We start from the raw sequence: 13,229 nt of genomic DNA on the forward strand, positions 1-13,229 counted from the left end.
ACACAAATCTGTCCCTGTATATACCAGACAGCCCTATCGAATGTTGTTCTATCACCTTGACATTGTCGGACTTCCTTCCTAGCACTTATATGGAAGCATTAGTCAATCATGTCTGACTCTTTGTGACCCCGTGGAGTATAGCCCACCAGGCTCTCTGTCCATGGAATTCTCCAGGCAAGAATACTGGAGTGGGTTGCCATGCCCTTCTTCAGGCGACCTTCCTGACCCAGGGATTGAACCCAACTCTCCTGCATTGTGGGCAGATTCTTTACTATCTGAGCCACCAGGGAAGCACCCTAGAACGTATATGAAATGATCTTACTTATTTATATATTTACTTGATTAGTTGTTATCTAAGATATTCGATAAAATTCTAAGGCCGTCTCCCTTAGAATGTCACCTCTTTGATAGAAATTTTGTCTTGTTGACCACTTTGCCTACCATAACAGGGTGTTTGTGGAGATTGAATGCATGAATGACCATGCACACGTTTGTCTTCCAAAGGAGAGCACGGACAGGTTAGCGAGACAGCTGCTGTGTGAAGGGTCCAGAGCCAGTCCTTCTCCAGGGCATGGGACCCCACTGTGGCCCTGACTGCAACACACTGATCTTCCACCCTGCTTTCCTTCCTTCCTTCCTTTCTCTCTCTAATATTAATATATATATGTGTTTGTTTTGTGGTAATATCTTTACTTGGAGTTTGGTTACAAAAGTAACACATACTTGTTCTCTTTTCTTTTCTTCTTTTTGGCCACAGCTTTGTTTTGGCTGAGTAGCTTGTGGGATTTTAGTTCCCTGACCAGGGCTTGAAACCGGGTCACAGCATTGAAAGTACTGAGTCCTAACCCCTGGACCACCAGGGAATTCCCCATGCTGGTTATCTTTTAAAATGCACAAGTATATTTTTTAAATAACGGAAAATTATCCCCTTCCTTTCATTGCCTCTTTCCAAAGGTAACCAGGCTGGCATTCAGATGTGTATGCTCCCAGTCTTTCCTGGAGCACAAGGGAGTCTTCACCACTCCCCCCACCAAGACTGCACAGTTCCAAGCTGAGGACATCTGCTTCCTCACTCCTCTCCCCCTTTCAGAGAAAAATTCTCCACGTCCTGAGATTTCTCAGAAACAAAACACCACAGCTTTCCACATTCCTTCTGTGCTCCCCACCCTCCTCCTTCAACCAAACAAAGCAAAACAAAACACAGAAATGCCAAGGAATGATTATAAAAACTGTGAGCTCCTGAATCAGACAGATCTGGATGGAAATCCTGCCATACCATCTGTCAGTTGCCTTGACCCTCTCTGAGCCTCAGTTTCTTTGTAAGAGAAAAGATGATGTACTTACAAGATCGGGTTGGGACAAGGGTTAAACTGGGCACTAGACAAGGGCTGGTGCGTGGGAGGAGATTTCATAACTTAATTTTTCTTTCTTCCCAATATCATTCCCAGGCCAATTGCAACTGCTTCCCTGTCACTTTTGTTTTGCTAGAGATGAAGAACACCAAGGTTTCTTTTCTTTTGTAAATACATCATGTTGTTCATCATCTCCTCTTCCTTCCCTTCACTGGGTTTAGTACTTCTTTCCTCAATTCCCTGTTTCCCCATCAATGATCTCAGGGCCTGTTTACAGGGTCCCAAAGAAATCGGGCTTCAGGTGAAAGAAAAAGGGGGGACTCCACTCCAGTACTCCTGCCTGGAAAATCCCATGGACGGAGGAGCCCGGTAGGCTGCAGTCCAGGGGGTCGCAAAGAGTCGGACATGACTGAGCCACTTCACTTTCACTTTTCACTTTCATGCATTGGAGAAGGAAATGGCAACCCACTCCAGCGTTCTTGCATGGAGAATCCCAGGGACGGGGGAGCCTGGTGGGCTGCCATCTATGGGGTCGCACAGAGTTGGACACAACTGAAGTGACTTAGCAGCAGCAGCAGCAGCAGCGCCCCCCCCCCCGCCCCCTGTGGCTGTGGCTCCAGGGCCCCCCACTTCAGCCAGGAACACCCCACTTCCTGTTTGTGGAGGCCACAGCCAAAGCTCGGGCAGCGGTTACACAATCAGTTACACAATCGCCTGGCTGTCTAGCTGTTAACCTGATAACCTACCACCTCTAATACTTACTGTGCTCCTCTGGGGCTTGAAACAACAGAAGGAATACACCCACCCCGCCAGCCTTCCCAAGCACCCTGTTTCGGGCTGGGGGACGCCCAGAGTCAGGGCGTCATGCAGGGCCACCCAGGTGAGTAGACTGAAGTCCAACTCGCCCAGCTCTGGTTGGCCTCTGTTTCAGGAAAGGGATCCCTGAAATTCCTGAGAGGCAGTACTAGGGGTACTCAGGAGACCCGTGCTGGTTGGGGTACAGTTCACCGCAAGCCCTGTTCGGACCCAAAGAAGCAAATACACCAAGGGCGCTTCTCCGTTATTATTATTAGTCTGAACCCTGACCCTGGGTTGCTGCTACCTGCAGCCCCGATTAGGACAACTTTCCCCAGAACTTTGCAGGCTCTGGAGTGAGGATTCTGAGAGAAAATCGCAGGAAGAGGCTAGAGGTGAGAGTGTGGAGCCGCAGGGCATGAGAGAGCTTGCATTGCGTGACAGACTCTGGGACGAGCTAAATAATAGCTTCTTTGAAGTTAAGAACTTTTGATAAGGCGGGGGCTGAGGGTTCTTTCTCTTTCCGATCTTGGCTGTTAGTCTCCCTCAAGCCAAAAAGTAGAAGAGTAAAGAAGAGGTAGGCCATAGAGACCCCGGAATGAGGGTGGCCAGAGGGATGGGGCAGGGTGAGCGGAGGCAGCCTGGAAGCAGGGAGCTGGCAAAGGTGAAGCAGCAGCCCTCAGGGGCCACCCCCTGCGGGACAGCTGCACCCCCTTGTCAGCTGCCTGGGTGACAGTGCAATGGCGAGAATGTAGAAGCAGGAAAGAGCCAAGAGGGGCTGAGTGGCACTGGGGATGAGGGAATAAGAGGACCCCGGTCATGGGCAGCCACAGAGCATCCTCCCTTGAGTCAAATGACCCCTCACCCATGGGAACCAGGAGGCCAGACACCCAGCACACCACACACCGAAGCCCAGCCTCGCTCTCCTGCCTGCCACTCTGGTTTGGAAGCCCTGTGGCTCTTTTCAACTGGCAACCTCAAGCCCAAACGTTGCTTTCACTCTCCAATAAAAACTTCACCGCACAGCTTTCATCCGAGGAGATGAAAGAGGCTTCCAGAGACCAGAGCCAGCAGGTTCCTAGAAGGGGGTGGGGGTTACCCCAGTCACGTAGCCAAGTTTGCTGACAGAGGGGGCCCTTGGTTTCGAGATGCGGAGCAATTTGTGGGAGTCCTCTTGTCCAGCTCTCTAAGCCCTCGCTCCCCAGCTGAGGGCAGCCCCCAGAGAGCTAAGGGATCAGGCTTCAACCATGCCTCAGTTCTTGAGCAAGTAGCTGTCATTTGCCTAGGAGCTGGGACACTCTATTAGCAGGCTCAGCAGTCATGGAATCCTCCAGTTGGAGAACTATATCCTGGATAGATGGAGAGCCTGAGTTTTAGGGCCTGTCACGGTCAGCTAGGGACAATGGCATCACGCTGGACTGTCCTCGGGCCCTACTATGCTGCCCTGAGGAGTTGTCAGGGCACCAGGCTGGGAGATGAGGGGGAGCATTCCACTTTCACCTTCTGAGGTTTACGAGGGTAGCAGAGGGTGAGAATGAGCACTGCTGAGCTTCCTTCCACTCCAAAGCTTATGAGGAGAGAATGGGTCTGGGGCAGGTGGAACCTGGACACACAACCCGGCCCTGGCTCCTGTCAGGGCAGCTGAGGTAGGGGACACAGATGTCTGGAATGAGAAGGAACCTCAGGGGGGAGCTGACCCTGGCTACGGATGGGGGAGCAAATGAGCCCACAGTCCTCAGGGCCTCTGAATGCCAAGAGTCAGGTCCACGTGCAGAGATGAGCGTTGAGAGATCCAGAAACGTGTGAGCATACACACTCATGCAAACACACATGCCCATGCCCACAAAAGCATAAACATTCTGGCGGGTACACAGATGTGCACAGGCACACACGTACACAGCCACAGATGGTGACACACAAGCGCCCTCACATAGCCACACAGACACAGATATACACTCCCGCAGGCACACGCACACACAGGCAGGCAGCGCCCGCCCAGATACACAGAAGCACATGCCCAGGCACCCACCCCGCTAAAGGGAAACGTGCTCAGACACAGCGCACATCTGCACACGCTCAGGTTCCTTCGCACACACACTTGCACTCTCACACAAACAGCTGCCCAGGCCGTTTGAAAGTGCCCCAACTGGCCAGCCGCTATCCGTCATTCCCTCCTAGCGGCGGCCCGGGCCCTCCCCCTGCCCCCGCCCACCCCAATTGTTTGTATAAATTCCGTCCCGGTGCCCCTTTCCCGAGCCAGCCAGCCTGGACACCTGCACAGCCTTCTCTTTCTGCCCACTCCTGGCAGACCCCTCGGGAGCAAAGCGCACCAGCGAGCGGCATGGGTAAGGAGCGGGGCTTCCGACCACCGTGCGCGGCCCGCCGCTGGCCCGCCCCGGTCCAGGAAGTGACCGAAAACCTGGAGCCGGAGCTGGTTAGCGGCGGGAGCTGCGCGGCTCAGCTCCACCGTCGCTACCCCACCCCTGCATTTCCCAGAGCCAAAGTTCTGGAATCGTCCGTCTGGGAAGGCAGAGGGACTGCTGGGAAGGGTGACCTTGGGCTCCAACCCAGCTCCCCAGCTGCAGCCTGGGACCAGGGCGCCTTGCAGCAGCTGAGAAAATACGTGCGGGTGAGGGCACTTAGGAGCAACTGTACGGCGACAGTTACCATGGGAGATTGACAGCCCTGCTCCAGCCCTAGGCCAGCTTCTCGCTGCAGTCACTAGGGAACCCGGCCGTCCGTGGCCAGGGCACTCTCTAGCCATCCTGCCCCACCGATCACTCCAGGAGGGAGGTCAGGGAGCCCCCACACTCTCTTAAAACGGGGGGCGGGGGAGAAGGGCTGTTTCAGACTGTTTCAGTGCCTCCACCTTCTCAGTCCTCCAAGTCTCCAAGCTCTCCTGTTCCCCTATCCGTGGACTTCTTGATGTCAGGCTGAGGAGGAGCCTGGGTCTGCTTGGGAGTATTGAGGTTCTTGTCTCCTGAGACCTGGCTCTTTCCTGTACTGATGGAATGCCCAACAAGCCAGCCTGGCTTTGGAAGAACCCCTGGGCTCATCTCCAACCCAAAGATATTCAGAGATGTTGCTTGAAATGCTTAAGATAGATGCTCCCCTAGAAAGAGGACTGATGCTCAGTGGAGTCTGAGTGGCTCACAGGGCCTGACCCTGACTGGGGGAAATGCTGTGGGTGTTGGGGCATGGGGCACTTGGGCTCTGGGATGGGAGGATAGTGCTTGGGGCGATACCTCCTTCACAACACACCTCCTTCACAACACACCTCCTTCACACCTTTACTTCTCTCTCAGTCTCTGGCTTTGCAGTTTTTGTATCTCTGTCTTGATGTCTTGGAGTTTTGGTTTGTTTGTTTGTTTCACATTTTTATTTATTTATTTGGCTGTATGGGGTCCTAGTTGCAGCACCAGGGATCTTTTAATCGCAGCGAGGGTTCTCTAGTTGTGGTGCATGGGTTCCAGAGCTGTGGGCTTAGTAGCCTTACTGCCTGCAGAATCTTAATTCCCCAACTAGGGATCGAACCCACATCCCCTGCACTGCAAGGCAGATTCTTAACCAGTGGACCACCAGGGAAGTCCCTTGATGTCTTGGAGTTTTGAACCTCCTTCCATTCTGTTTCTGGCAACCTCCTTCCCCTCCCCCTCACCTCCTGTGCCAGACCCTGACACAGCTTGGTTGTAGAGCTGAACAAGTATTAATTCCTTGGGGCTGGGCCTCACCTGTCCCAGCCCAGCCCAGCCCTCTCTCTGGGCACCAGGCACTACCTTGGATCTCTGGCACAGCCCTACCGATATTTATACATTTCTCACCTGAAAGTACTTCTGAATACTTTGTCTTGTTTGGCCTTCACGGCCACTTAGAGAAGAAGGTGAGGTATTATTAGCCCTTTTAGACAAAGGGGAGAAAATGGAGAGAGTAGATGTCAAACCTGGACCTTGAAATCACACTCTGGACTCTACAATGCTGTTACTGCCTTTCAGACTCCTAATTCACGTGGCTGCTGCAAGTAGGGGGCCTGGCTCCCTGGCTGAGGGCCTGAGCCCGGGCACCAGACTGGCCATGCTCCAGCAGGGAGGCCGTGTCAGGTCCTGTGAACTCCACTCCAGGGTTTTTTCTGGCCTACAGCTCCCTCTGTTTATTCCTCAGCCGTTCCTCCAGGTTAGGCCCCAAATCCTGATGCTTAATGCCTAGTGGTAGCCATCCTTGTCAGGGACTGACTTGGGTTCCTGACTTTGGTCCCCTAGATCCACGTGGCTTCTCTTGCCAGACATCAGGGGACAAGGAGGGCCACTTCCTACAGCTCTGGTGGTTGGACATCTGAACTTTCCAGGGTTGGTTTACAGATAAACCAAGTGGATGGGTCCCACACAGGGGTAGAAACCAATTTCTAAGGATCTAAGGATCTTCAGCTGGTGTCAGTCCTGCAGCCTTGAACTTTGTCCTAACCCTTCCCAGACTCTTGGTTATAAAACCCTAGCGCTGGCTGGCAGCCTGAGGTCGGGACCAAGAGGGGAGGGAAGCAGGAAGTATCCCAGCTCCTGGCTTAGATGCCTTTCAAGTGAAATGATATGAATAGGCGCCACCTGAGGGCTGTTCCTCAAGCACAGCCAGGGTTTACTGGCTGCTCCCAGGCCCACACTTGACTTCAACTCCTGCTTTAGTTCTCATACAAGCCCACTGTGGTATTCTTATTACCCTCTTTTTACAGATGATGTGAAAACTGAGGCCAAGGTTAAGTGATGTGTCTAAGTTCCCATGGCCAGTCAGTGACCAGCTGAGATGGGGGTTCAAGTCAATGTCATAACCATTGCACCAGACAGCCTCCCCTGCACTTACCCTTCTCCTGCCTCTCCTGGGTCCTGCTTGAGGGTCTGTGCACCTTCAAGTGTATCTCTGCAACTCTTCCCACCACTCCCACACACTCAGGAGGATCTGGAGGGGACCTGGGATGGTGCCTCTGCCTTGGCCAGTGGCGGGATGGGAGGATTGGGGGGTGCAGCATGTAAGGAAGGAGCCTTGGCCCTCCAGAGCGTGGGCCAGCCAACAAGCGCCATTGTTTCCACAGCGACCAAATGTGGGAAGTGCGGACCTGGCTACCCTTCCCCTCTGGAGGCCATGAAAGGTAAGTGTGAAAATGTTGAGATCCAGCATCCCCAGGAGTGGGCAAGCCAGTGCCTGTTACTGACCCTGTTGCTGGCACACCCTGCACATAAGTCTGGCCCTCCTCCCCAGCCTGTCACCCCCACTGCCTGCTTTCTACCCTCTAGGACCCAGGGAGGAACTTGTCTACCTGCCCTGCATTTACCGAAACACGGGCATTGAAGCCCCGGATTACCTGGCCACTGTGGATGTTAACCCCAAGTCTCCCCAGTATTCCCAGGTGAGGTGGTGCTTGGACACCAGTGGGCCCTAAGACCCCCTCCTCTAGACTGCCCTGACAATGCCCTCCCCACTCCATTCTTCTTCACCCTCCCTGGGTCTGGTTGTTCAGGTTGCTCATTGCACAAGAGCACCCCCACCCATGTGCAAGGTCAGTGCTGGAATCAAGGCTGTGCTCTGCTGCCAGCTGCAGTGGGTCGGGGGCCCCTTTTTGAAAAGTGCACAGAGGCATGGTCTGGATAAGCACCGCCCATACCTGCTCTCCTCTGCTAGGTCATCCACCGGCTGCCCATGCCCAACCTGAAGGACGAACTGCACCACTCAGGATGGAACACCTGCAGCAGCTGCTTCGGGGACAGCACCAAGTCACGCACCAAGCTGGTGCTGCCCAGCCTCATCTCCTCCCGAGTCTATGTGGTGGACGTGGCCACCGAGCCCCGTGCTCCAAAGCTGCACAAGGCACGTCCTCTGCCCTAGCCAGCTCTGAGCCCCTAATGTGCTCAGCGCCTGGGGCAGCCTATGGGCAGGAAAGCTGCCCCTACAGCAGCTGCCTCGGGCTCCTGCGCAGAGTCAGGCTTGGCAGCAGGGAGCGGGGCTGGACTTTGGAGGAGAGTTACCATATGTGCTGGGTCATTGTCACCCAGAGGCACCACAAGGGAGGAAGGAGGCTCTTGTTTCTCACTCTGAGCTGAAGGAGCCATTTCTTCCCCAGTGAGTTCGTGAGGCCAGGGTTTCCCTTAGGCGGAGCCTCTGATCCCTCCTTTCAACACTTTGCTGAGTGCCCTCTTTGTGCCAGGCACTCACTGCTGGCCGCTGGTGATACAGAATTGACATTGGCATCCTCCCAGCCTGGGAGGAGCTTATGGTCTCAAAGGGCTGTGAATGCCCTCAAGACTGGGGAGGAACGGGGAGGAGGGAGGAGAGAAATTCCAGCTTTCTGCCAGAGAGTTGTCAGTCTGACGCCACTGCTGCTATGCAGACTGAACCTTTGCCATATTCCTACAGGGAAAATTGTGTCCCTGTTTGAAAGGAAAAGAGGGTGGGTCAGCAAGTAGGAGTGTGGGAGGGGAGGAGTAAGGAGTGGAGACTCCTGGCCCTGTTAGTTTCTGACATCATTCCTTACCCCTCTCCAGGTCATCGAGCCCAAGGAGATCCATGCCAAGTGTGACCTGGGCTACCTCCACACCAGCCACTGTCTGGCCAGTGGGGAGGTGATGATCAGTTCCCTGGGAGACCCCAAGGGCAATGGCAAAGGTATTGTAGGCACACCTGTGAGGGAAGTGGACTCCAGACTACGGGAGGGATGGAATGACCTTCCCGGGAGAATCAGAGGGGGGGTCTCATCCAATATTTAAATAATAATCATGTAACTTTGGTCTTCCCAGCTGGCATTAGTGGTAAAGAACTTAGCTGCCAATGCAGGTTGACGTAAGAGATGTGGGTTCGATCCCTGGGCCAGGGAGATCCCCTGGAGGAGGGCAGGGCAACCCACTCCAGTATTGCTGCCTAGAGAACCCCGTGGACAGAGAAACCTGGTGGGCTGCAGTCCATAGGGTTGAACACAGTCAGACAAAACTGAAATGACTTAGCACACATGTGTGTAACTTTAGCTGTTTCAATTATTTTTATGAGAATGAGCCTTGAATGATGAATTCACTTACAAGTTCTGGTCTGCCATGGGGAATGTGAGAGAGTACAGACATGGCCTCAGAAAACAGATACATTTAATATCAGCCTTCCCGAATTCAAGAGCAAATCTTACAATCCTTGGGATCCTTAATTGTCACAGCTACTTGCTCACTTATGGTGTGATCAATAGCTTTTACATGAAATGTCTACTATGTGCCAGACGCAACCTACGAGATAGATGCTACCGTGATCCCTGTTTCACATGTTAGGAACCTGGGGCGCAGACTGGTTAAGTCAGCAGCTATTAAGTGGCAGAGCTGGAACTCAAACCTGGCACTGTGGCTCCCCAATTTATGTCCTAATCACCGTGCTGTATTACTTCTCTCCCAGCCTCACCTGTTTCACCAGAGCTTTCCACCCAAGGGGCTTGGAGTGAACTATCAGTTAAGGTCATGGATGGCCTTACTGATTGCTGCATTAGACTGCAGTAGATTACTGCATTAGATTGCATTAGATCAAGATTACTGCATTAGACTCCATTTAACTGCTTTTTCTAGAAGATGGGTTGCATGACATTCCAAGATTTAAGAACACTTAGGAGTAGACATCTATTTACATTTGCAAAGAAATGGCAAGGCATCACAACCTACTCAGCTAGGGAAAAACATAGTGGGGACTTGTGTCAAATTACAAATAAATAGCATTTTCTCTGTCTAAAAAAATGTAGTGAGCAGAATGGAGTTTAGACTCTGGCAGGAATCCTACACTGAAAATAGGAGGCTGGGCAAAGGAAGCATAGGGTACAGAGTCCCAAAAGATCCTGGCACAAGGGAGGAAAAATGGACCCTGTGGTCTGGGAGAGGGAGGAACTGATGAGAGGCAGGGATGCCAGAGAAAGTCCCCACCTTTCACCTGGCCTTCTGGGTGGGACCCTTTGGACAGGTGGCCAAATCCACCTCCTGAATCGAAGGACCTGGCAAACCCAGCGAGGAGGGGCACCGGGCAATAGGCTTGGAGCCTCTTGGACAGGCCTGGGGCGAGGGCTGGATGCAGGTCCTGTCTCCACCACCTCTACCTACCACTCGACTTTCCTCACTGCTCAGGGGGTTTTGTGCTCCTGGATGGAGAGACATTTGAGGTGAAGGGGACGTGGGAGCGGCCTGGAGGTGCTGCGCCTATGGGCTATGACTTCTGGTACCAACCTCGACACAATGTCATGATCAGTACTGAATGGGCAGCTCCCAATGTCTTACGAGATGGCTTCAACCCTGCTGATGTGGAGGCAGGTGAGAATCCCCTGTATACCCATGGGCTGGCTGGAGCCTGCTCACATGAACCCCTGCTTTTCTCTTCCAAACTGCCACTCTCCAGCCATCTTACTTCCCTCATGTGGATCTCGGAACCTTGGGGTGATGGTATAGGATGTGCTGAGTGCTCTGACTTGCTCAAGCATCCTTCTGATCCCTCCAACCCATCTTTCATCTTTCTACCCTGGGCTGGGCCCCAGCCTTGGCCCAGGCTCTCCTGCCCTGATCCTGATTCCATCTTTCGGCCGCATCTCCACCCCAGGGCTGTATGGGCAGCGCTTATACGTGTGGGACTGGCAGCGCCATGAGAGGGTGCAGACCCTGACTATGCAGGACGGTCTCATCCCCCTGGAGATCCGCTTCCTACACAACCCGGCCGCTGACCAGGGCTTCGTGGGCTGTGCTCTTGGCTCCAACATCCAGCGCTTCTACAAGAACCAGGTGATGTGAGCTCTGGCCCTCTCCTCCCAGCAGTCCTGTCAACTCTCTGCCAGTTTCCGTACTGTGTCACTCCCTTCTCCCTTAGGGTGACCCAGGCCTCCTCCCCCTCTGGCTCCACCAACCCAGACTTCCCAGGAATTAAAAATAAGGCACCCGCCCTGCCTCTCTTCTCTGTCCTAGGCCAATTTCTCCCTAAGCCCCAACTGGCCATATTCATTCATTCATTCAAAAAATATTTAGTGAGTCAGGTTCTGTGCTAGGGCTTCCGAGGTGGTGCTAGTGGTAAAGAACCCACCTACCAGTGCAGGTAGATGTAAAGAGATGTGGGTTTGACCCCTCGCGCACACACACACGCACACGCACACGCACACACACACGCACACGCACACACACACAGAGTGCTAAGTGCTGGGAATATAAGGGGAAAGCAGACATGATCCCTGCCTTAGGAAGGTCTGCATGGGAGTTAGACCCTAGGGGCAAGACCTATACCTACTCTCTCTCTGCAGACAGTACACTTTAGGGAGACAGACCTGACACCCATCACCCAGCTCTGACAGGCTCCCCTCTCTGCCTCTTAACCCCAATGCAGGGAGGGACTTGGTCAGTGGAGAAGGTGATCCAGGTGCCCTCCAAGAAAGTGAAGGGTTGGATACTGCCTGAAATGCCAAGTGAGTGCTCGGGGGAGCATGGGAATTGGAACGTTGATTTCTGGGCTGGGGAACAAGAGTCCCTAAAGCCTGTGGACCCCACCCCAACCCCCAGGCCTGATCACTGACATCCTGTTGTCCCTGGATGACCGCTTCCTCTACTTCAGCAACTGGCTGCACGGGGACCTGCGACAGTATGACATCTCTGACCCCAAGAGGCCCCGCCTTGTGGGACAGGTGGGGTCCCCAGCAGGATGGAGAGGGAGGGAGGGAGGAAGTAGATGTCTAGACCTGAGGCAAAGGGTACAAAGTACCTGGGGGATGATAAAGAAGGTGCAGGAAAAGCAGAGATGGGGGCTGAGGGATGTTCGGGCCAGAACCACAGGGAATCGTGGTTGCACGTGGGGAGTGTGAGGAAGTGAGGTGCTCTTCCTGGAATGTCCTCACTGCCCACCACAGTCCTCCTTTCTGCTCTGTACCTCCCCATCCAGATCTTCCTCGGGGGCAGCATTGTTAAGGGAGGCCCTGTGCAGGTCTTGGAGGACCAGGAGCTGAAGTGCCAGCCAGAGCCCCTGGTGGTCAAGGTGAGGCTGTCTCCCCCACAGATCAAGAGTCCCTCAGATCCCTGCTGGAGAAGTATGGGGGAGAGGGCTGGGCCGCAGCTGAATATCTCTCAGGGTTGAGTGGTGCCACTGATTCCCACGACCTGTATGTAACCCTGGGGTCTGACCCCTGGTTTTCCCAAGGGGAAGCAAGTGGCTGGAGGCCCTCAGATGATCCAGCTCAGCTTGGATGGGACCCGTCTCTATGTCACCACATCGCTGTACAGTGCCTGGGACAAGCAGTTTTACCCTGATCTCATCAGGTAAGGAGACAGCCTGGCTCCCCTCCCAGCCCTCCTCTCCCAGAGGGGTTGGGCTTCCTGAAGACTCCTCAGCTCTGCTTGCAGACTCTGCTCCCTCCTCAGGAAGCCCTCCTCCCTCCCCCAACACTTACCTAATTTTGAAGGAGAGGTGGCCCCTGACCTCTTTCTTCTCCTGCCCTGTCTCCACCAGGGAAGGCTCTGTGATGCTGCAGATCGACGTAGACACAGTAAGGGGAGGGCTGAAGCTGAACCCCAACTTCCTGGTGGATTTTGGGAAGGAGCCCCTTGGCCCAGCCCTGGCCCATGAGCTCCGCTACCCTGGGGGCGACTGCAGCTCTGACATCTGGCTCTGAAGCAGCCCCCTAGCCCCCCACTCCGGCTCCTAGCTGCATTCCACATTTTGAACCCTCCATTCTGCAGAGACCTGGCTTCACTCTGCTCTCTCAGCCTCTGACCCTTAGCAGCTTCTCCTTTTAAAGCCAAACCCAGGCTGTTGACATGTAGTCAGCTATGTCTCCATCTGCCTGCCACGGCCACAAGCCACTCACTGTGCTGTTTTTACATGAGCTGTTGGAAATGATTTTTCTAAAAAATAAACTGGTGAACCTCTTCCTGAGATCACCTTGTCTCTGGGGGCACTGGGCCTATGGCTCCTCCTCTGTTGACCCTTTGTATCTTGCACAGGAAAGTCCTGAAGAGGACCAAGGGCTGGGGTAGTTATGATGACTAGTTCATGCCAGTGATACAGTACTATGCTAATGGTGCCAAAATCTCACTTTTATGGCCAGACAGAACCTGA

The 13,229-nt window shown here is 53.8% G+C and overlaps 1 protein-coding gene and 1 non-coding gene across 2 annotated transcripts; one reads left to right on the plus strand and one right to left on the minus strand.

The window, feature by feature from the left end:
* Positions 1 to 791: 791 nt before the first annotated feature.
* Positions 792 to 863, minus strand: TRNAE-UUC (transfer RNA glutamic acid (anticodon UUC)). Its single transcript has one exon. It is a non-coding gene; the product is annotated as a tRNA-Glu (tRNA).
* A 3,542-nt stretch (positions 864 to 4,405) lies between these two features.
* SELENBP1 (selenium binding protein 1) lies at positions 4,406 to 12,982 on the plus strand. The gene is made up of 12 exons (XM_068965510.1): positions 4,406 to 4,492; positions 7,225 to 7,281; positions 7,427 to 7,539; positions 7,812 to 7,997; positions 8,672 to 8,792; positions 10,271 to 10,453; positions 10,737 to 10,915; positions 11,508 to 11,586; positions 11,681 to 11,802; positions 12,057 to 12,149; positions 12,312 to 12,430; positions 12,621 to 12,982. Exons 1-12 carry the CDS (start codon positions 4,489 to 4,491, stop codon positions 12,781 to 12,783), a joined length of 1,419 nt encoding a protein of 472 aa, XP_068821611.1. The 5' UTR covers positions 4,406 to 4,488; the 3' UTR covers positions 12,784 to 12,982.
* The last annotated feature ends 247 nt before the right edge of the window (positions 12,983 to 13,229 follow it).

This window comes from Capricornis sumatraensis, chromosome 2 (genome assembly GCF_032405125.1).
Source record: "Capricornis sumatraensis isolate serow.1 chromosome 2, serow.2, whole genome shotgun sequence".
NCBI lineage: Eukaryota > Metazoa > Chordata > Mammalia > Artiodactyla > Bovidae > Capricornis > Capricornis sumatraensis.

Bases quoted from the DNA above. Each gene is read 5' to 3' on its own strand.
- SELENBP1 (XM_068965510.1), top strand. The intron at 8,793-10,270 runs GTATTGTAGGCA...CTCACTGCTCAG, and splicing joins CCCCAAGGGCAATGGCAAAG to GGGGTTTTGTGCTCCTGGAT. The intron at 11,803-12,056 runs GTGGGGTCCCCA...CTCCCCATCCAG, and splicing joins GGCCCCGCCTTGTGGGACAG to ATCTTCCTCGGGGGCAGCAT.